Source organism: Podarcis raffonei, chromosome 4 (genome assembly GCF_027172205.1).
Source record: "Podarcis raffonei isolate rPodRaf1 chromosome 4, rPodRaf1.pri, whole genome shotgun sequence".
Classification (NCBI taxonomy): Eukaryota; Metazoa; Chordata; class Lepidosauria; order Squamata; family Lacertidae; genus Podarcis; species Podarcis raffonei.
Window position 1 is genome coordinate 66,108,854 of NC_070605.1, and position 23,822 is coordinate 66,132,675.

At 41.1% G+C, this 23,822-nt stretch overlaps 1 protein-coding gene across 4 annotated transcripts in view; it reads left to right on the plus strand.

Annotated features, from left to right (window-relative positions):
* SH3KBP1 (SH3 domain containing kinase binding protein 1) overlaps window positions 1–23,822 on the plus strand; it is a 136,808-nt gene that overhangs the window by 46,024 nt on the left and 66,962 nt on the right. For all 4 annotated transcript variants that reach the window (XM_053387111.1, XM_053387108.1, XM_053387110.1 and 1 more), the window contains exon 3: window positions 7,018–7,141. In XM_053387111.1, coding sequence (XP_053243086.1) covers window positions 7,018–7,141 — 124 coding nt within the window. The remainder of the gene's footprint in view (window positions 1–7,017; window positions 7,142–23,822) is intronic.

Genomic DNA, 23,822 nt, shown 5'->3' on the forward strand with positions numbered 1-23,822 from the left:
CACACAGCCACAGGAGCAGACAAATGAGAAGAGTGTGATAGAGCTGTTTATATTCTTCCTGTATAGCGAGATTCCCTCCTTTCTCCCCTTGCCAACCACATGCACCATGGAGCTGCAGCTAAGTGGAACTGTACATGTACAAATGCCTAAGTGATCCCATAGCTACCTAGTGATGGACAATCAGGAGAAAAGATTGGGAGCACACACACACCTACTAGGCAGAGGGAGCACACCTGTAGGCTCGTTCTGATAGCTGTCTGCCTCGTTTGTAACTTTGGATAGCTTTATTTTCCTCTGTACTCAGCTATCCATACGCGCGCCCCCCCCCATGTTCAGTTGGTTGGCTGTAAGCAGCTCCTGGTAGTTGTATCAGTAGTCGCCCTCCCCCTATCCACCATTGAGTCATAGAATTGTAGAGTTAGAAGGGACCACAAGGCTCATCTAGTCCAAGCATCTCAGCTTCTGCATGCCAACTTCATATAATACCATGTGGGACTGTGAACTCTTGTGAACCTGTCTCCTTGGGTGCAGCAGACCCTGGGAACTGCACCCACATCTCTAGCAGCCCATCCTAAGCAACAGCACCACACTTAGCCCACACAGAGCATATTAAGCCACACTTTCCTGTTCCACATTTTATATTGGCTGTGTTAGGTGTAGTGCAGAACATAGGAAGCTCCTGTTGCTAGGAGTAGAAGGATTGGGGAGTTTTGCATTTGTGGGCTCTCGGGTACTAAGCTCTTTAATGTCACACAAGACAGTTTCTTCTCACCAGATGTGAGTTTTCCATCTGAGGTACACAGTGGGCTGGAAGATGTGTGCGAGCCCTTCGAAGTTGGTGGGCTGCTTGCAGCTAGATCAGAGCACAAAAAAATGAGAAGCTGCACTTGGGTAAACTTCCGCTGACTGCCGCTGCTGCAGAACTTCTAAATAATGTGTGCTGTGCTATACTTCACCTGTGCCTCTTGTTAATATTTGAAATTAAACAGATCTGCTGTAAGAAATCAGCAAGTTGGATGTTTATACAATAGGCCTCTTTTCCAGGCATAAGCAGAGAAAAGCTAAAAGATAAGTGAAGTTCAGGGTGGTGTCCTGGAAGAGGAGGGTGCTATTCGTTCAAATGCACTGCATAACATGTTTTGAAAACCAGTTTTGTATTTTCCTATGCAGCTTAGTACTCTGAAGAATATGCTTTTGAAATAGGAGAACTTGTAATTGTGGAAAACATTTTATCAAAATATAGCAAAAGTGGTTTTTCATTATTGCTGTACTCACCCTACCATTATCTAGACGCAGCTAGATCACCACCCACCTTTGATTGCTTTGATATCAGTTTTCTTGAAGTAATTCTCTAAATCATTTGAAGAAGTTAACTGTATCCTAGTCACTAGGACATAGTGAGAGAGATATAAGGGCTTAACATAACATGCCACTATCACTTACCTTGGGGAAAGATTGCATATTGTAGCTAATGAATATTGTCAGAGTCAAGAAATCTACATGGCTTATTCAAGTTTTGAAGCAGAGGTTGGATGCTTTTAGTTGAGATTCCTGCATTGCAGGAAATTGGACTAGATGATATGCAGGGACGCTTCCAACTCTACAAATTTATGAATACTAGCACACTACTGCACACCATTTCTTAATTCAGTCATGTCAGTGGGGTAGTTTTTTGTTTTTACATTTTTGCTTTAAAACACCAGTCAATTAAGTCTGATGTTAAGGTATACATATGACCATAATTGATTCTAGACCAGGGTTAGGCAACCTAAGGCCCGGGGGCCGGATGCGGCCCAATTGCCTTCTCAGTCCAGCCCACGGATGGTCCGGGAATTAGCGTGTTTTTACATGAGTAGAATGTGTCCTTTTATTTAAAATGCATCTCTGAGTTATTTGTGGGGCATAGGAATTTGTTTATTTCCCCCCCAAAAATATAGTCTGGCCCACCACATGATCTGAGGGACAGTGGACCGGCCCACGGCTGAAAAAAGTTGCTGACCCTGTCCTAGACTATCATTTCTGCATTTCTTAGGCCAGGCTTTGGGTAGCAGACTCTTCTGCATTTTGCACATTTGGCACTATTCATTTGTTAGTTTCTATTCTGTTTTTTCCCCCTGACAGCCGCAACAGTTGACATTTTCTGAATTGGAAAGTTAAGTGCTGTGGCTGCAACAAAAATGTCTAAAAATAATTTTCTGAATTCTGAAATAGTTTTCTAAAGAGCTGAAGTGGTTTTGCAAAACAGCTTCTAAATAGAGAACTGCAGGTACTTCTGTTTCTGAGTTTGGCATAGACCTGGGAGGGGAACAGAGTTAGATTGTATCTCAATAGATTTGTCAAGTGAAAACTTTTTTAAAAATTCTCTGATAACAATAAGTGAAATCTGTTATGTTCTGAGCAACTGATTGTTCTGGAATATGGAGAAACTCGGGATAAAGGAATTTGGCATTCTTGTATTGTAGGAGCCTCATTTGTGCAGGCTTCTTAAGTGAGTTGGAACTGTAGAGCACTCAGATCACTTGCAGAGACAGTTTGTAAAAGCATCATTTCTGAAAAGATGCAGTTATGGAGGGTGAAGAAAAGTATTCACCAGGGTAGGATTATTATAGAGAACTTTTAAAGGGGGAGATGAAATACACAGTAATGTTTAGAAACAATGGTTTCAAGGGGAAAACGGGAAGGAAGAAGGTATTTTAACAGGAAAGGACAGAAACCTTGTACTTTGTGGAGAAACACCACAGTGGCTGAAGCAGAAAAGATCACATGAAAAACATTGTTTGCGTATGACATGGATGAAGAAGTTAGGAAGATCTTACAAAACATTTAGCACTAATGAGAGAGCGTATATCAGCTTGCTCCAATTCAAAATGTAATTTAGAAGTCTTGTCTGCTGATTCCATAAATTTGCCAACTCCGGTACAGATTATTTGTGTAGAAGGCCACATTCCTTCAAGGGTAGTGGATGGGGCCAGAGCCAAAGGTGAGCAGGGTTCATTCCCCTCCCTGCCACTTCCTTGTTGTTTTCTGTGAGTGAAGCAGGTACATTGCTCTTCTTGAACTAATCGCTTGCAGAGGGTTTTTATAATTTTGCTAATGGTCCCATGCAGTCCTAGGGCTATAGATTGTTCATACCTATTCTATACCTTTAAATCTGTGGTCCTAATGTGATTTAATGGGAATAGTGTCCAGGACTAAATTCACTTTTCATTGAAGTGCATTATAGGTGATTCAGTGGTGCTATGGAGCATGCTCAAAGAAAGTAACTCTGTCTGCCCCATTCATTCACCATCTTACCCAGTGCATTCAGAGCTCATTTCTTTGAGAAGTTTGAAGCCAATTTTTACCTGAGCTGCTGAACTGGCAGTATGTGAAAGGAACAATTTCATTTTGGAATAACACTAGCATGTAGGCCTCTGTCTTTACCTTTACTGCTGTCTGCTGTTCTCCAGAAACCTTGAGGTCCTACTAGATTCACATTAAAAACACAACACACCAGCTCTTTCATTTTTGCTTTTCTCCTTACCCTCCATTAGCTACTATGTCATTACAGTGTAGTAAAATGCAGTGTAGGAGCTTCCAGAGCTTGCAGTAATTCTATAAATTATTCACATTAATTTAACTTGTGGATTTGTTCCAAAGGACTGCATATTTCCATTTGAGTTGCTGTTCTGCTACCCAAATGTTTATAGCTCCCACCTCCCTTTGTTAAACAAGAATGATGATAAAATAACCAGAAATCTTCATTCACTCTGACAAAAGCAATGCAACACATCATTAAATGTCACATTATCCTCTAGTCAAGCTTGTTTATATCATGTTCTTCATGAGATTTCCTAGTGTTTCATGATGCTTTATTCTACATGAGTGAGATGCTGATAATGAAAGCTGAATGTATCCCAGATTTCTGTGGCTCTCTTACAATAGAACTATATAGTATATGTTAAGCCTGGCTCCTGTGTTGAATGACTTCCCTTATGGGCTGGAGAAGAGTGTCTTTTGGGTTTCCTTGGTATTGGGCCTAGTGATGTCCCCAAGCCTGAATTTAGTTTGAAAGCATAAGAGACACAGTAGTTCTCCCGTAACATAGGAATCAGTTGTGTTGAATATGACTAGAATTGTCAGTATTTCCCCCCCTTGAATTGTTTTAACCAAAATCATTGAAAAAACTGACACATCTGAACAGATCTGTTGAAGTTCCCCATTATCTGGTTCAGAAAAGATTGAGCACTTGAGCACAGAGCTTCTAGGAAGCTTTCAGAACATAGGAGCTCAGCCCTTCACCCCTTTCTAGTATCTAGCCGGGCTCTGATCTGGGTAGGTGATTACATGAGCTTCCATCTCTTCATGAGTAGATTTGTGTGTGAATAGCTGGGCACTATACCAGTGGCCCTAAAACTCATGCCTGGCACACAGTCTCCTCAGTCCCTGCAGCAGACGAGGAGACGCAAATGTCCTCTCTTTAGAAGCTCATTCTGATTTATTAATAATATTTGTATCCTCTTTGGCTTTGATATTTGCTGGGAATTGGGATTTCTAAGTTGTTGTTTACCTTATTACTTTGCACTGAGCTAACCATTATGGGTGTCGGTCCCATAATATATAAGCCTCTACTTGTGTAAAAAGCCTATCACAGCATTGACAATTGCAAAGTTTCCTGGATTTTTACTGTGCAAAAATCATAGTGTGAATTTGCTGTAAGAAAAAAACCTTTATTTATTTATGTAAAGGTAAAGGTGAAGGGACCCCTGACCATTAGGTCCAGTCGTGACCGACTCTGGGGTTGCGATGCTCATCTCGCTTTATTGGCCGAGGGAGCTGGCATACAGCTGCTGGGTCATGTGGCCAGCATGACTAAGCCGCTTCCGGCGAACCAGAGCAGCGCATGGAAACGCCGTTTACCTTCCCGCCACAGCGGTACCTATTTATCTACTTGCACTTTGACGTGCTTTTGAACTGCTAGGTTGGCAGGAGCAGGAACTGAGCAACGGGAGCTCACCCCGTCGTGGGGATTCGAACTGCCGACCTTCTGACCGGCAAGTCCTAGGCTCTGTGGTTTAACCCACAGTGCCACCCGCGTCCCATTTATTTATTTATGTATATGTAAAAGATATAAATACAAATTTTTAACTGGTGTTGGGAATAATAGATTAATAATCTACACAAGACTAACAGAACATTTAGACAAAGATCAGAAAAGAAAATAACATGTTGACAGTTTGGTTTAAGGTTTTATTACAGGTAACTCTGAATCCTCCCCCCCCCCCGGTTATTTCCTTATTAATGGTTGTTGGGTTTGTTTTTTGCTTTCCCTTTGTAGCAGATTAATTTGATCATCAGGGTGCTGAGTTTCCAGTCCAAAGAAGAGGAAATATTTTGATAGAAGGGAAGTTGTGTCTTTAGACACAGTAGCTAAAAATAGGTATTCTGCTTTTGAACGCCCTGGAATAAATTCTGAAAACAACCCATGATTGTTAGAAATAATTATTTAACAAAATTGCTAGTCTTCTCTTGTTTACCCCACCCTGTAAGCTATCTACCACTTTCAGAAGAGGTTAGTTTACCATTTACCATTTACCATTGCCAAGCAGTTAATCTATAAAATTAATTCATTACTCATTAAACTTCAAGATTACACTTCTGAAATTTCGAATCTGTACTATGTACATACCTAAAGCTTGTTAAATTTGGAGATTTCAGGTCAGTTTGTCAGAATTTTGGAGATAGGGATAATTTAGGAACCTAGCTTTCACATTTAGACTACTACCCTGTACTGTTTTGAGGGTTTTCTCTAGCTGAAAATGTCTCCAGGAAAAACTTAAGTATTGTTGGAGAAAGGCCCCTGCCTTGTCCACAGAATTGCTATGTGCTCATAGGAAAATACCATTTTCCATTGACCAAGAGTCTATTGGAACGGATTTTAGAGCTCTGTTTATTGAGGTCTCTTATTTCTGCTTTCAGAGCAATAAGTGTTGCCTCATAGGTCAAGGCTATAATAAAAATATTATAATCAGTTTTGTGATTTTGGAACTTTCAGTGTCAAAGGCAAGTAAAGTTTTAGGAATAGCACTCTTAAGTAGAACATTAAACTTCATGTTCATTGCTCACAATCTATAATCTGGTCAGAATCTACCAACAGTGAAGTTTCAGATTCTTGACGGCATAGCATGTTTCATTGCTTTCATTTATAGTGTATTGCGTAACCAACCGGAGGTATACCAGGAAATTACCATGAGCTGGAAAAGTCTAATTTAGCTGCAGTCATAGCTTTGCGAGGTGGGACACAATTTGAGGGCACAAATAAGTCAATGAAGGGTGGCCTTGGGAACAGGGTAGAAATATTTTAAGAAAATATCCATAGTTTATTCATGTGCTTCTACACCTTCTGCCTACCAACCAGGAACAGGTTTGGGGTTTTTTGTTGTTGTTATCACACAAATTTCAATCTTTCACCAAACTGAGTTGTTCCAGCTTTTATAAGACCATTTCTGGCGTGCGTATGTAGTAAATGTGCAGACAGACTTTGAACCTTGAAGTTGTTAAGTTTCATTGCAAAGGCAGCTTTCTGTTTGTTTTGGGTGCTTCTACAAGTTTTTTAAAACTGGGCTGTATAAGTATGATAATCAGCGGTCCATGGGATAATGCAGCCTTCCCTAATCTGCCCTCTTCCTGTTTTGTCTTGTATTACTTGCAGTTACTCATTCATTTAGATTTTACATAATTTTATTAGTATTTGCATAAATGCTTTTCACCTTGCTTTATTGCATTTTAATGTTTCTTTTTATTATTTGATGAATAATATTTTTTTCCTTTTTAAAGAAAAAATCAGCATTTTAAATTAAACTATTTCAGTTAAACTAATTTGGGTTGGAGTTTAACTTATATTGTTGTTAACTTGTGTTACTTTTAGTCTGTCATTGCTTTGTTTTGTAATGCTCTGGGGCCTAGGTTCGGAGTTCATAGCTAAACATTCTAAATAGTTCTTCCCTCTTTCTTTCTTTGTTTCTGTTTCTCATACAGGAAATAAAAAAAGAAGCAAAGAAGGAAGGTCCTGTCATCAAAGTACCAGAAAAGTCTATACATGATGTTTCCAATGGAAGTCCTTTACTGTTGTCTGAGACAATTATTAGAGCCTCCAAAAAAGGTAATATATTTTAAATTACGGTAAAAGCTCCAGGGTAAACGGTATTTGGAATGTTTCCAACCATAAAATTATACACTGGACAAATGTGTATACATTAAGGGTGGAAAAAGTTATCAGATGGGCAAACAGGTTTATGAAAGCCAATTCAAACATTCAGTCACTGTGTCTTCCCATCTGAGGATATCACTCTCTTATCAAGTACAGAATTACTTGTGTTTCTTTAACCAAAGAGCTTCATTATTGAGTGCAATTATTTTAACAAGGAGCAGCTCGTTATAGGTAGATTTATGGCAACATAGGGCTTGCCAACACCAGAGTTTAGTGTCCTTCTGAAGCTACTTGTGTCTTTCTTTTCATTTCATTTTGCTGGTATCTGCACATCTTCCTTCTCCAAGTGGCAGCTTGCACTCCCACCCCCCCCCACCCCAATTCAGCCTTTTCCAATTTGCAGATAATCCAATAAGGAAAGAAAATCCAATATAAAAGTGCATGCTATCCAACTGTGGATGTGCTGAAGCACATTGTGTGGCCAGGTTTCTTTATGTGTGTTGCTTCTGTCAGCTCAAAGGATGCAGTGTGCCTTTCTCCATTGGTTGTTGCTGAAGGCACATTTGCAGTAATTTTTTTCTAAAATAGCTCTTTTGCACAGAACAGCTCAAATAACCAACTTACCACCCCATACTAAGTTCATAATTGGCGAATGACTGTTTATAGCTATCTAGAAAAGCACAGTAAATGCTTCGGTAGTTAATTGTGCAAAGTAGGCAATGCTGGTTATATACATTTTACATTACCCACATATATTATCCATATATATATATATATGTTTTGGAAACGTGCTGAGTTTATTATCTCAGTACCAGTTTTCCCCTTCCTTTTCTTGCATCGTAGTATGATGAAATAAACAGGATATTCTCAAATATAGTTAGGTCCATGCAACAGCTTAAAAACTTGATCCTGCTAAATAGAATATGTTTTGATTGCTTGAAAGGAAACCTGCAATTTTGACATAGTTGTGTCATTGGGTTGCCTTGCCAGTTATGCTCTCCAGAGAGTGTGGAATCATTCAAGGATTTTTATTTCAAGAACAAATGTTGTATTTTTTACCTTGGAGGCTTACCAGCTTCTGTTTCTTATCTCAAAACCAAGTCCTTGGTGACTATGAAACTTGGAAATGTGTCAAAATCTTCCTGGAAACTAAGGGAAAAAAGCTTACCAGAAACCAGTACAGTGGTACCTCGGGTTAAGAACTTAATTCGTTCTGGAAGTCCGTCCTTAACCTGAAACTGTTCTTAACCTGAGGTACCACTTTAGCTAATGGGGCCTGCTGCTGCGCCACCACCGTGCGATTTCTGTTCTTATCCTGAAGCAAAGTTCTTAAACTGAGGTACTATTTCTGGGTTAGCGGAGTCTGTAACCTGAAGCCTCTGTAACCCGAGATACCACTGTATTAGGCTATTGAGCCACCAATCAAAGGAAACTCAACCCAAAGGACTGAATCCAGGCAGTCTGTGAAACCAACAATCATCCTATATAAGCAACTAGCAGCATCATACCCGGCATTGCTCAGGAATTCTAAGGATCAATGCAATCAGAAAGGTTCAGTCCACCATCTTGATTCAAAATGGCATCCAGTTGTATCCTAACTTAGATGAAAACCTGATCGTGAAACTCAGGAACCATCATGCAAAATTTGCTTATATCTTAAGAGGTGTCCAAACACATAGCAAGCAAACAACTTCCCAAAATATATAGTAGATAGAATATTATATAATGGGAGGAATTAAACATAGCATTAAGTTAAAGCCCGCCCCCCAAAAAAAACCTCTGTTGCAGAATATTATTGGATTTAGTTAGACAAAATCCATAAAGTATTGCAGATAAGTACCGTATTTTTCGCACCATAGGACGCACTTTTTCCCCTCCAAAAATGAAGGGGAAATGTGTGTGCGTCCTATGGTGCGAATGCAGGCTTTCGGTGAAGCCTGGAGAGTGAGAGGGGTCGGTGCGCACAGACCCCCCACGCTCTCCAGGCTTCGCACACCTCTCTGCAAGCAGCGGGAGTCCAGCGCTGGGCTCCCGCTGCTTGCGGAGAGTTGCCAGCATGCCGAAGCCTGCGCGCGCTGAGCTCAGCGCGCCCAGGCTTCGCGGATCTCTCCGCAAGCAGCGGGAGCGGTCCCGCTGCTTGCGGAGAGTTGCCAGCATGCGGAAGCCTGCGCGCGCTGAGATCAGCGCGCCCAGGCTTCGCGGACCTCTCCGCAAACAGCGGGAGCGGTCCCGCTGCTTGCGGAGAGTTGCCAGCATGCGGAAGCCTGCGCGCGCTGAGCTCAGCGCGCCCAGGCTTCGCGGATCTCTCCGCAAGCAGCGGGAGCGGTCCCGCTGCTTGCGGAGAGTTGCCAGCATGCCGAAGCCTGCGCGCGCTGAGATCAGCGCGCCCAGGCTTCGCGGACCTCTCCGCAAACAGCGGGAGCGGTCCCGCTGCTTGCGGAGAGTTGCCAGCATGCGGAAGCCTGCGCGCGCTGAGCTCAGCGCGCCCAGGCTTCGCGGATCTCTCCGCAAGCAGCGGGAGCGGTCCCGCTGCTTGCGGAGAGTTGCCAGCATGCCGAAGCCTGCGCGCGCTGAGATCAGCGCGCCCAGGCTTCGCGGATCTCTCCGCAAACAGCGGGAGCGGTCCCGCTGCTTGCGGAGAGTTGCCAGCATGCCGAAGCCTGCGCGCGCTGAGATCAGCGCGCCCAGGCTTCGCGGACCTCTCCGCAAACAGCGGGAGCGGTCCCGCTGCTTGCGGAGACTTGCCTGCATGCCGAAGCCTGCGCGCGCTGAGATCAGCGCGCCCAGGCTTCGCGGATCTCTCCGCAAGCAGCGGGAGCGGTCCCGCTGCTTGCGGAGACTTGCCTGCATGCCGAAGCCTGCGCGCGCTGAGATCAGCGCGCCCAGGCTTCGCGGATCTCTCCGCAAGCAGCGGGAGCGGTCCCGCTGCTTGCGGAGACTTGCCTGCATGCCGAAGCCTGCGCGCGCTGAGATCAGCGCGCCCAGGCTTCGCGGACCTCTCCGCAAGCAGTGAGAGCGCTCCCACGGCTTGCAGAGAGCTGCCTGTTTGGGGGCTGGGGTCGGGGGAAGCTTCCCCCGCCCCAGCCCCGCGCCTGGGGGGGAAATAATTTTTCCCCTTTATTTCCCCCCAAAAAAACTGGGTGCGCCCTATGGTCCGGTGCGCCCTATGGTGCGAAAAATACGGTATGTGATCTATGGCAGATTAGAAAGAACAAGACAGCACTTAGAAGTCCTATTAGTTACTTATGTAAGGTTCCAGGTAGGAGAATCATGTTGGGGGAAAAGAAAACAAACAAAAAATAAGCCATTAAATTCAAAGTTGTGGTATGAGATGTTTGATGAAGATGTACTAGAATATAGGCCCTGAAAACCAAAGATTCTGATACATTTTGCCTGTGGAATTTTTGCATTATCTTTTCGGTGTTCTAAAAGACTTGGCATTGGGTTTTTTGGGTTACGCTTGTGCAAGTAATAGAAGGCTCCATATGGTCTGTGGCAGCTGGGCCTCTGTTATCTGGGGCACTAAAATGGAAAGGAAGTACATCCTGTTACAACTTCTAAATCCTAGCAATTTTTAATAGTATTTTGGTATGCCTGGGCTTGTACTAACCATTTAATTTTTAATGTCTCCTGCAAGTTCACTTTTATGTAAGAGATTTTTAAATGTCACAGTATGTCAGAAAGCAAATGAAAGCTGGATAAACAGGAAAATTGACTATTCTAAATCATTGTACTAAAACTTGTACAAGGTAGAAAAATGATGAGGAAATGAAATGTAGCATGGTATCAAAGGTGCTTTTAAAAAATGATGGGTCAAGCCTCCTGACTCCTTGCAACTTCAACATGGGTCCTGATAGTTTGGACCCAGACTGTTTTAAGGATTGACTCATCATTCCCATTTCTGGTCTGTGTCAGCTGCATATGGAAGTTTGCTTGGGACGCTATACTTCTGTTGGTGCAGCATCACACTGTTGACTCATGTTAATATTGTGGTCTAGTAAGACCCCTAGGTCTTTTTCTTACATACTGCTGGCAAGCCACGTGTCCTCTATCTTATCTGTGCAGCTGGTTCTTCCTGCCTAAGTGTAGAACCTTACAGTTGTCCCCATTGTAATTCATTTTGTTGGTTTTTGCCAGGTTCTCCTGTCTCTTAACATTAAGTATGAATCCTGATTCTGTTTTAAGTGGCATTGGCCACCCCTCCCAATTTGATGTCATCTGCAAATTTGATGAGCATACCCTCAATTCCTTAATCCAAGTTATTTATAAAGATGTTGAACAACAGCAGGCCCAGGACAAAACCCTACAGCACCCCACTTGTCACTTTTTTCCAGAATGACGAGGGACCATTAGTGAGCAATATTTGGGTTTGGCAAGTCAACCAACTTCAACTCCACCTAACACTTATCTCGTCCAGTCTACATTTGCCAGCTTCTCTGCAAGAATATCATGGGGGACATTGTCAAAAGCCTTACTAAAATCAAGATACACTATGTACCTCAGCATTTCCCTGATCCATCAAGTTCATAAGGCACTGGAGATTTGAATTTATGCAAAGTAGCTAGATGTTCCCTTACCACCACTTCCTATCTTGGGCTTCAGCTTCCTCTTTGCATCATTTATTAGTAAAAAATATATAGGACACTCTTTGACCTTAATCAACTCTCTAGAGTCTAGCAGATAAGACTCAAAATGATGTCCCACTTTATCTCTCCTCTGTATTCAAATTAATGTAAAGCTGATAGCTCTGGCCCTCTTTTTCAATTTTATTCATCTTCAGGCTGAAGGAGCAGCCGGGTCATTTGCAGGTCTTTTCATTCTTGGAGGAATTTAAAGAATGCTACACACCTGACACGGCCATGATTCTTTGGTTTGATTTCTGTTAATGTGTTTCAATGCTGAACACAGAGAGAGAAGTTTGAAAAGTTTTTGGAATTTCATTTCCAGTTTTAAACCCGAGGGTAGGCCACTTGCATCAGTACCCTGGAGCATCTGCTCTGCCTGTTTTGTAATTTATAGGCATAAAATGATGGCGATGAGAATGAGAACCAGAGACACAGATCAACAATCTCATCTTTGTAGAGCTGGCAAGTTACATTCTGTTCCTGTAATGAGTTGCAATGAGGAAACTGTTAAGGAGAAGTGTATCACTTTCTCTTACCAGACTTGTGGCCAGTGTGAATGTTGCATGAGAGATGAGATTAAACATGAAATGTCTGTGTCAGGACACTAAGCCAAGAAGTTCCTCCAGCTCAAGCACTTTTGTCTGTGGCAACAGAACTTCCCTCTCCTCTCCCTGTGCATCTCCTAAATATGTCCTGGGGAACATTTAGGTGGCATGTGGGGAGAGGAGAGGGAGCAGGGAAAATACCCTGGGTTATCGGAACTGTTTTGGGACGCAGGTGGCGCTGTGGATTAAACCACAGAGCCTAGGACTTGCCGATCAGAAGGTCGGCGGTTCGAATCCCTGCGATGGGGTGAGCTCCCGTTGCTCGGTCCCTGCTCCTGCCAACCTAGCAGTTTGAAAGCATGTCAAAGCAAACTCTGGGGTTGCGGCGCTCATCTCACTTTACTGGCCGAGGGAGCCGGCTCCTGTTGTTCGGTCCCTGCTCCTGCCCACCTAGCAGTTCAAAAGCACGTCAAAGTGCAAGTAGATAAATAGGTACCACTCCGGCGGGAAGGTAAACGGCGTTTCTGTGCGCTGCTCTGGTTTGCCAGAAGCGGCTTAGTCATGCTGGCCACATGACCCGGAAGCTGTACGCCGGCTCCCTCGGCCAATAAAGCGAGATGAGCGCCACAACCCCAGAGTCGGCCATGACTGGACCTAATGGTCAGGGGTCCCTTTATCTTTACCTATCGGAACTGTTTAGATGCATACTGGCCTAAGAAACTAAAAGTCAATCCAAGAGCCCATTCATGGAGCAGCCAGCCATGTAGTTTACAGTGGAGAGAGACAGTGCTTGTTAGAGAGAACCAACTGAGGGAATAAATGCACACACACGGGAAACCATTTATAGCCGAAGGCGGCAGTTTCTTGGTAGATGAAAATGGTATCCAGTATCTGGGACAGAAGGGAGGAAAGGCTGATATGGAACAATGTATTTGATAAAACATGTATAGGATTGGGGGGTAGGGCGGAGAAAACAACTATTATAGACAGGTTCCAAAGAAATTGAGATATTTCCGTTACATTCCTGTATATTGTTTAGATTTGGGCTTTTGCTGTTTGACTTTTTAAAAATCCTAAACCCATATTTCTACCATGCATTATAAAAATCCAGGGCACTTGTTTATGAAAGCATTTAAATGACATCCACAATCTAAATAAGAGAGAGAGCGCACAAATGGTATTTCCTTGTTAAATAATAAAATAAGTGACTCTTAATTGGTTTTCTGTCATCACGTCTTCACTACAGCCAAATTATGCTGTCCTTCTAACCCATGAAGCAATTGATGATTTCTCCATCAATGGCAAATGCATTGTGTTCAGTCATGTAATATATTTGATCTTATGTACTTGCAATAAAAAAATGTATTTATTCAGAAAATGGAATGTACAGGTTTATGACATCCAGCATACCAATTCAGTAATTTTTTAATAATTATGATGGAGCCACTATTTTTCCCTTGGGCAACATATGCTTTCCTCCCTTTTTGTCTGTGTATCTAAGCTCTGAAGCTGATCCTAACTCTGAGCTAGGGGATTGTCATGTGGCCTCCTTCTTTACAGTGGCTGCCCCCTCGTGGTAGACCATGTACACTAATTAGAACAGTAATTTTCTCTCTCCTGTATATAGTGAGCAGCATGGAGAATGCAGGTTAGAACAGCAAGGCAAAATGTCTTTTTACTGGAAAAGTTTGCATTTGTGGTAAGATGTGAAGAGGGGCTATGTCAACCTCTCTGGGGCCCTTCATGCTCACACATTCATATTAAGCCATAGTTTGGCTTAACATTTTCTCTGAACCAGCTTGAGTGCATGATCATATATTACTGAGCAAATGTTTTGATTCCAGTTCCTAATAAACTGTTCCTTTTCTATGAACAATAGTTGTAACAAGTGCTTTTTATCTAGAAAAATACATGCTGGTATTCACCATGAAGTTGGTACAGTAAGTGCCACACTTTTTAACAACAACAACAACAACAACAACAACAACAACAGTAGTGCCAGTACTGCGTGCCCTTGAGTACCCCCCTGGTTGTAATGGTTATCTTTCTCTGTTCTGAAGTATAATCTAGTTTAACTATGAATGAGACTCCCAGGATTTTCTAAAGTCATTTGGAAACTTGCTCTAGATTTAAATGCATGTGAGTGATCTGAGTTCAGGACATGCACATTTTACTGTGTTAGTGTATGCTACAGCATGTTACACCAAGCAGCTTGTTTGGATAGAAGGTGACAATGCAGATAATCCCACACCTCTTCGTTGTTGTTTTTTAGGGATAGCCTCTTTTCTGTATGGCCCTGAGGTATTCCATAACCATTTGCTTCCCTCATGGTTAATTTTAAGTGGCAGATGTTCAATAACATAATGAAATCACTGCTATATTGGTTTACAAAGCCCACTGTTGTGTCATAATGATTCATTTATCTTGATGCCAAATACAATGCAGTACTCTGCTTATATATGTATTTGCGCAGATAGCTTGTCTGTTCTAGGCTTTGTTCTTTATGGATAACACCTTCATATATATTTTTAGGGGGGAAATTAAACTGCTCAGTCAGAAAATTCTCCCAGTGGTATTAAAATAAAATTGTATTTAAAACATGACTAAAAGTCACACATCAGTAAAAACATACAACCATTATCATTAAAATAAATATAAAATCAGCATAACTAAATAATCTGTATTGCTGAAACAGAAAACCTTCAGGGCATTTATATCTTCTACATAAAGTGAAATATTTTAAACGATAGTTTCTGAGGAAAGAAATAGTGAGATATCGCTAAATACAAACGGGAAGTTTGCCTCTTCAGTCTTCTGAAAAACACACAAAGGTTTTTTCCTTTAATCCATATACCAAAATGTTTGCTACTTTTAGGAATGAAAATATTCCTATTGGAGTCAAAAGGCTGTATCCAATATTAGTCATACTCAGAGCAGACCTATCAGATTGAATGGACATGATTTACTAAAGTGCATTAATTTGCAAGGGGTCTACTTTGAATATAACTTAGTTGGCTATATCCCAAAGAATGCATTTTTCTCCTCTTGTTAGAGGCCCCTAAAGGTTCCTGAGTATCATGGGAAACAAATAAGGAAATGCATGATTGAAAAACAATTTGTTGAACAATTGAAGAACAATTCATTTTGGAATGCTATATTTTTAGAATTCATTCTTTAAAACGAAACAAAAAATATGTTCATAAATGACATACTTTTGTCCTGTATTTTTAGTCAATATCTTACTTTAGCCTGTTTAACAGAAAAAGTTAAGAATTGCTCACTTACATTAAAGCAAAAGAATCCTAAGGGAATAGATAGATAGATAGATAGATAGATAGATAGATAGATAGATATAGATATATAATATTTTCATTAACTTTTTGTTCCAAAAATTAATGGAGTCTAAGCTGGACATAATCTGTTAGACATATTGCCCTTTTTGTAACATGTTTGGTGACATTTTCAGTCACCTCTGGGTTTGGCATGCATATTCATCTTTCAGAAGCCTATTAATTGGTCATTGCCTGTATTTTCTTTGATGATTAGAATGCATATAAAGATACTCAATTTTGTATTTAGATATTAGTCATATGCTCTCTCAAACTCCATTTGAGATAAATCAGCTGTTCCTTAAAAAAATTAAAACAACTGCTGTTATGTGTTGCTAAGGATGAAGGCAATATAAATAACTTGTTATTGTATCCCTATGAAATAGTCTACAGTCTTGAACTGAAAATGTTTTTGAGATTTTTAAAAATATACTAATAACAGGCTTTCATTTATTTATATCCCTTGCACAACGAAAAATATTATCTGTTGATCCGTTTAAGTGATACTGGGTTAACTTTTAATTAAGTATTTAACCATATTCTTAGTTCATTGAGTAAGGGTGGTGGTGGGGATACAGTTTTCTCTGCCCACCCCCGCAGTACTAAAGAGAATATTTTATTTAAGCAGTTCGGAATCACTTAGGTGCTTGGTAATCTAATGAGAATTTTATTGTTCATGTGGGAGTATGTGCTAACTGAAGTGAATGGCATTAAACTAGCACTTCTGTAGGCTACAAATGTAGTTTAGTTATACAACAAAATGCCTTTCTCCTGACTCCTAATTCTATAGGTCATCTTATAGATACTCCTTATAGATATATATCTACAGATAATGAATAGGATCTAAAGAGGGTATATGGATGCCCAAGGAACTATTGATTTTAAACAGCAGACTATTAATTGTAACCACTCAGTTTCAAAAGCTATTTTGCCCTGAGATATGCAAAGCTGCTGCTCAAATAGTCCAGAGTTCTTTTGCATGATGGAACTATTTTAAGATTCCTTAGCTCTTGGCCACGACATCGTTCTTTCTTTATGTTCCATTGCTGCAATGATAAGGTTAGTAGGTTCACTTGCTTTATTGTATAGTATTTGTTTTGCATTAATTGAGTGTCTGAGCAGTTTTCACTCCTACATGGAAACATTCAGACATTGCAAGAGGGGGTAGGGGAAAGTGAGACTGTAAGCCCAATACAGTGGTACCTCGGGTTACAGATGCTTCAGGTTACAGACTCCGGTAACCCAGAAATAGTGCCTCGGGTTAAGAACTTTGCTTCAGGATGAGAATAGAAATCATGCGGCGGTACAGGGAGGCCCCATTAGCTAAAGTGGTACCTCAGGTTATGAACAGTTTCAGATTAAGAACGGACCTCCAGAACGAATTAAGTTCTTAACCCGAGGTATCACTGTACTGTGTTCCTTCCCAATTTTAGCGAAACCTTCCTCCAAGTCATCACAAAAGGCAGGGCTTTGTTGCACCCATGCCCCTCCTCACATGGCCTCTGAGGAGTGAATAGGTTTTGGAGCATCTTTGTTTTTTGGTCTTTTCAACTTCTAGTCTGTGATCAAAGAGGGAGGATTAGACTTGAAGGACATCTGCCCATAGGCCCAACTTTTGCCTTGTCTCAACTGAATAATAAGAGTTGTAAAAAAAAAAAAAAAGAGAACTATCTGAGGACAGTCTCATTACAGTCGCACCTTGGTTTTCAAACAGCTTAGTTCACGAACAACTCAGAACTTGAACGTCGCAAGCCTGGAAGTAGGTGTTCCAGTTTGTGAACTTTGCTTCGGAAGCTGAACCTCTGGCATATCTTCTGCAACTTCCGATTGGCTGCAGGACGCTCCTGCGGGCAATCGGAAGTCACACCTTTGTTTCTGAATGTTTCAGAAGTCGAACGGACTTCTGGAACGCATTCTGTTCGAAAACTAAGTTACGACTGTATATAGTTATGTCCTCAGGTAGCACTAGACTTAGTTGTGTCTGGGTGGAGTTGGGAGGTTACTGCTACTTTCTTGTCTGAGAGAGATAATAAAGTTCTTGATAATAAAGCTTCCTAACTGGTGTGCCCATGACAAGCTTCTAAGAGCTGCAGTTTTTATCCAAGTGCCACAATTGGTTGAGTTCTCAATTACTGACTTAGACAGAGATGATTTATACCATACATTTGTCTGGGTCTGTCAGTGTCTGCCATGGTAATTAATGATATCTTCATTGTAGTATAATACATTAAGCACATGTTATTCTTTGACACAGATAAAAACTAGAATAGCAGTTGGATCCTGATTGAACTCATAGATTATTTATGTAGATTTTTTTTTTGCTAAGAAATTCATGTCTCTCCTTTGGAGACAGTACAGTGCTGAAGTGTGTTATCTGGTGACAATGTTTTTCTACAGCTGCTTTCTAAAATAAGCTGGTGAATTACTTAAAGACTTGCATGCATTTTTATAAATCTTTCTTTGTAGCAGACAGTTATACTTTAAAAAAAATCCAAATACGGATATCTAGGGTTATAACGGGTGAATTTTTAAATAGATATGAATTTCTGTCAAAGCTCTGCAATTGCGCTGTTAAGAAAAGTTTAATAGTCCACTTCGTTTAAGTAAGAATTACTTTTTTTGATTGGATTGCATAATGGTACTTAGATTTATTTTTATTTATTAATACATTTATAATCCAGATTTTCTCCAAAGGTGAAAGAGCTATGTTAACAATAATGGCTCCAAAACTCAGCATTATACTAATCCAATTTTAGAACAAGCCATGTTGTTTGTTTCTTTGCCTGACGCGCCTCCCCCCGCAATTATGCCTTTATTTGCCTATGCCAAACTCTGTCTCAAGAGGCTACACAGAAGAATATATTCTAACTTGTGCTGAAGAATCCTTCTCTAGCATGCACCTAATTCTTCAAATCCACGTATGTTATCTCAACTAAAACTTTAAGGTAAAGGGCAGAATTGATCTGTTTGACAAGAATTAGGTAAAGCAGATTAGATAAATCCACCCTCGGCTGCATAAACTGCACACCTGAGCGGGTATCCCTAGCTGTTGACCATGCTAGCTGGGATTGATGGAAGTTGGTGTACAATAACATCTGGAGGGCTCTCCATCCGTGTAATGGGGTAATTTTTGGCATTTTACAAGACATGTTCTAACTAAAAGGGTGGTGGTGCCAAATGGCTGTAAATGACCAGGAATATCCCCAAAGCAAAGAACTGGGCTCTTGTTCACTCCAGAATCATTGCCATCTATTCACATTCAGGATTTTCTCTTTTTCCCTTATGCTCTTTATTATTGATAGGTTTCTCATTTCAAAGTCACCTAGTTTGATACAGTGGTACCTCGGGTTAAGTACTTAATTCGTTCCGGAGGTCCGTATTTAACCTGAAACTGTACTTAACCTGAAGCACCACTTTTTAGCTAATGGGGCCTTCTGCTGCTGCCGTGCTGCCGGAACACGATTTCTGTTCTCATCCTGAAGCAAAGTTCTTAACCTGAAGCACTATTTCTGGGTTAGCGGAGTCTGTAACCTGAAGCGTATGTAACCTGAAGCATATGTAACCCGAGGTACCACTGTACTGTGTTCTTCTTTACAGTTTCTGTAGTCTCCATCTATCTTCTTCAAATATTTGAAACCTGCCATTTCCCCCCACAAAGAACATTTTTCTGGATTCCCACAGAATTTTCTGTGTGTGGGGAGGGAGAGATATGTGGATAACTTATACAGGTTCCGTACCTGACCCCTGCACGCATCGGCAGAGTGTATAAGCATGCCCTACCCCATTACGCCCCACTCCTCCCTCATTACGCCCTCTTCAGTTTCCAAAAGGACCCGCATGTTGGCTGTTGCACATCATTTGGACATGCCTAAAATGATTGTCGCCTGTATCACATTACTTTTTAATGTACATGTAATTAAATCATTAGGGACGCGGGTGGCGCTGTGGGTTAAACCACAGAGCCTAGGACTTGCCAATCAGAAGGTTGGCGGTTGAAATCCCTGCGATGGGGTGAGCTCCTGTTGCTCAGTCCCTGCTCCTGCCAACCTAACAGTTCAAAAGCATGTCAAAGTGCAAGTAGATAAATAGGTACCGCTCCAGCAGGAAGGTAAACGGTGTTTCTGTGCGCTGCTCTGGTTCGCCAGAAGCGGCTTAGTCATGCTGGCCACATGACCCGGAAGCTGTACGCCGGCTCCCTCGGCCAGTAAAGCGAGATGAGCGCCGCAACCCCAGAGTCGGCCACGACTGGACTTTACCTTTACCTTTAATTAAATCATTAAGCTTACACAAGAAGAACAACACCTCTCTCCAACTGGTCTTTCCAACTTTTACTTTTGACCCAAAATGGTGTAACAGTTCTTCGAGTTGTAAAAGATGAGATAAAGAAATATAACAGGTGACCTTATAGAGTCATTTTTGTTGGTGTCTTGAGAATTTTTCTGAATGGCAAACTAAATTAGACTCTTAACAGTGACATCCCAGAATTAATGATTACAGATTCATATGCCTAAAAGCATGTGAAAGATGCCAGCAGATGTCAAAATTTTAGGCGTTTTTCTGTTGTGTTTCTGCTGCTCATCCTGAAGCATCTGTAGGCCAGGCTGTAGTGTCACTGCGCAGCAGATAACTTGCAATGTGGCGTGAAAAATACATGACAATGTAATTGGAAGATAACAAATACATAATCTTGAAACCTTTTACTTGAAATGATTATGTACCGCGAGAAAAAAAAAGTCAAGCTTGGCAGGCAGGAAATGCATTGGGTGTGTAAGACTATAAATCAAGAGGCAAAGGGTGTTGTTTTATTCATAGAATGAAATTGCTGGAATGGTCCCAAAGGACAATTGAGCCCAACCCCACTGCCTAAAGGCAGCGCTGAGCCAGTTGTATATGCATCAGAAAAGAGAGCTGTGACATGCTCCCACTGAGCACAAGCAATTCAGTATCCCTTCTCCCAAAAGACATTATGAAGACAGAGCCATGTGTATAGCCTGTCACTACAGTGGAAAAGAAATGGTTTCCCCTGCTTCTCTTGGGCTCCCACATCTATTGGAGTTGGTGATAAAGAAGGAGGGAGATTAGGAAGAATATGATGGGCCGGGCAAACCCCCATTTCAGGAATTAGTAGCAAGGCTGACCTACATATTATTAGCAAATCTAATTACCTAAAAAACATAACAGAAGGCTGTATGTTTAGGCACGATTCCTTTGGAGGCAGAGTCATGAAAACCTTAGTTTGAACTCTAGTTAGATTTTTGGAAAAAAGCATTTTAGCATTTTTTTCCCCTTGGAAAAATTAGCAACTTTTCCAGACCTATTTCTCTGTAGGGATTGATTCCAAAGCTTCTCAATTAGTTAGATTATAAGTACATTTGCATGTTACCAAAACCTTAATAGGTTCAACCATTTCAAAAACACTGATCCTTCCACAGTTCCTAAAATAAATTTATGTACTATGAACAAATAAGCAGGTATTACTTGTCTATATTATTTTAGCAACCATGAATGACCTGTGCTAAATATTGGATAAGAAAAAATACTCACTGCCTATATCTGGGGCTTTGCAACACTGAATACAATGACATGGGAGAATTCATGAGAACCAATTTAAAGAATGGGAACTTCATAAGGCTTCTTTTGGTATGTAAAATAAGATCATAAAACAGTTGCCTTCCCCCCACATACGTGTATTAATTTCTGTAAAAGAGATGAAATATTTAGCTATTTGATGATTTCCAAATTCTCAGAAGGAAGGTTACCATTTTAATGTATACTTTTTTCCGTTGTTTGAGACAGGAGCAGATTAAAGCCCCATTGATTAAAACTGCCTCACATTAATGAACCAACTAAAACTTTGGCTTGATTGATCTACCCCTTAAATTTACACCCCTGCTTCAAATACAGTGGGGAAATTGAAATGTTCATGGATAACTACTTAGGACTAAAAAAATTAAAATACTAATTAAATTGATTTATCATGCCCTTCCAATAAGTGTTTTCATCATATATATTTTCAACTGTGTTTGACTCATTTTGGTATCTATGCAAATTTTCTTTGCTGGAAGCAAAACCAGCTCTTCAAATATACAGCTTATAGAGACAAGGTCTAGTTTCCAAGGAGACCTACTAGCATAGTGCAGAAGTAATAGAATTAAATTACTTACATATTTTGAACAGTTTTCTTAAAACACATTTTGATTTGGTTTGAATATTTCAGTATGCGGGGGAAATGATTACTATTGTAGGATAGAACGTAACATTTTACAGGATTGCTAAATATATAACATTTTAAGATTAGAATATTTAATATGATTTACATTATATTAATTTTTAAAAATGTGATTTGAATGAATGTTACGAGATCCAATTATTTGTTAATAGCAATAAAGAAAACATTAAACCAAATCTGAACAAACATATTCGTTTCCACAACAGGGAGTAAAGGAGAGGTAGTCTTGGAACACACCAAACTGATTTGAAAATATTCCACAACATTTATGTACTGCTTATATCATTTTTGTATAAATATTGCTCCCTAAACAAGCCTGCTGCATAAACCTGAGAGGAAGAATGGCTTTATGGCAGATGATGATGCAAAGTCCTCTATGCTGTCGAGAGTCACAATTGTGCGGATGCATCTGGTAGCCAGCCCTCAATGAACAGATCTTTATCTCCAGATTCCTGAGGCCCTTAAGAGACCCCACATCAGGGCTTGCAATGAGATCACCCTCTCCCACCCACTGTCCTCTCTGGCTAATGCCCTCCTGACAGCTCTAAAAGGTAAAGGTAAAGGGGACCCCTGACCATTTGGTCCAGTCATGCCTGACTCGGGGCTTGCGGCGCTCATCTCGCTTTATTGGCCGAGGGAGCCGGCATACAGCTTCCGGGTCATGTGGCCAGCATGACTAAGCCGTTTCTGGCGAACCAGAGCAGTGCATGGAAACGCCGTTTACCTTCCCGCCAGAGCAGTACCTATTTATCTACTTGCACTGCGTGCTTTCGAACTGCTAGGTTGACAGGAGCAGGGACCGAGCAACGGGAGCTCACCCCGTCGCAGGGATTCAAACCGCAGACCTTCTGATCGGCAAGTCCTCGGCTCTGTGATTTTAACCCACAGTGCCACCCGCGTCCCGCTGACAGCTCTCACAATCAGCAAAAGCACCACTGATCTGCAGGCTTGGTAAAATTTCTTTCCGGTTCTGTCAACAGGCAGCCAGCCAAATTGCACAACGAAGTTTGGCATTAGCCTACATAAGCAGCACGTGAACATAAAGAAGGGATGGACTGAACAGCTATTTATGTCCCGCTTTAGCCTTAATGGTACTCAATGATAGGTCTGTTCCATCCCATTTTAATGCTGAAAGAGCACATAAAAAGTCGGCATTTATCTTGTAAGCATTCTGTACATGTTTTTCTATGTAAAATAAGTAGTTTCTAATCTACACACTTCTCAGTGCTTTCCACTGAATTCATCTGTAATACAGGATGAGACTTTTAAAAGAGGCCCCGTGGAACATGTGTGCTCTGTATCCACGGGGCCTCTTTTAAAAGACTCACCCTGTATTTGTACACATCTTTTTTCATAAAGATTATTATTATTATTATTATTATTATTATTAATGTTGTGTTCCAGTCCACAAGCTGGTTCAGAAGTGTCAGGCCCGTCAGCTTTGAAAAGCAGACCAAACTAATTCCTCTTTCATCCCTAATGCTAAGGCTGAACTCACCAATATCAGGTCTCTGTTGATTCTCAATGGGCGGATCACAGAGGGACAATCCTTGCTGTTCACTTCTATCTCCTCTCTCCCCCCCCCAGCTCTCTCTCCTCCCCCCCTTCTTTGTTGTGGGTAGAAATGGGTCTTTGCACCAAAATGCATCAAATTTGTTTTTGTCAGCATTCTGGAACCCCGGCAGTGTGGATGTTGCTTGTACCACCCTCAAATATTTACTACAGGGCCATATAAAAAGGACAGGTTAATACTCGTATTTCTCACACCTTTTTAAATACCTGACCTGGCTAACAATATTAAGCAAGTGATTTTTATACCTGGACTTTTGTGTCACTTCTTCCATGGCTTGCTTTTGCTGGCACAGTTCAAAGGGTTGGGTTAATCATCAAATAACAAAGCAGTAT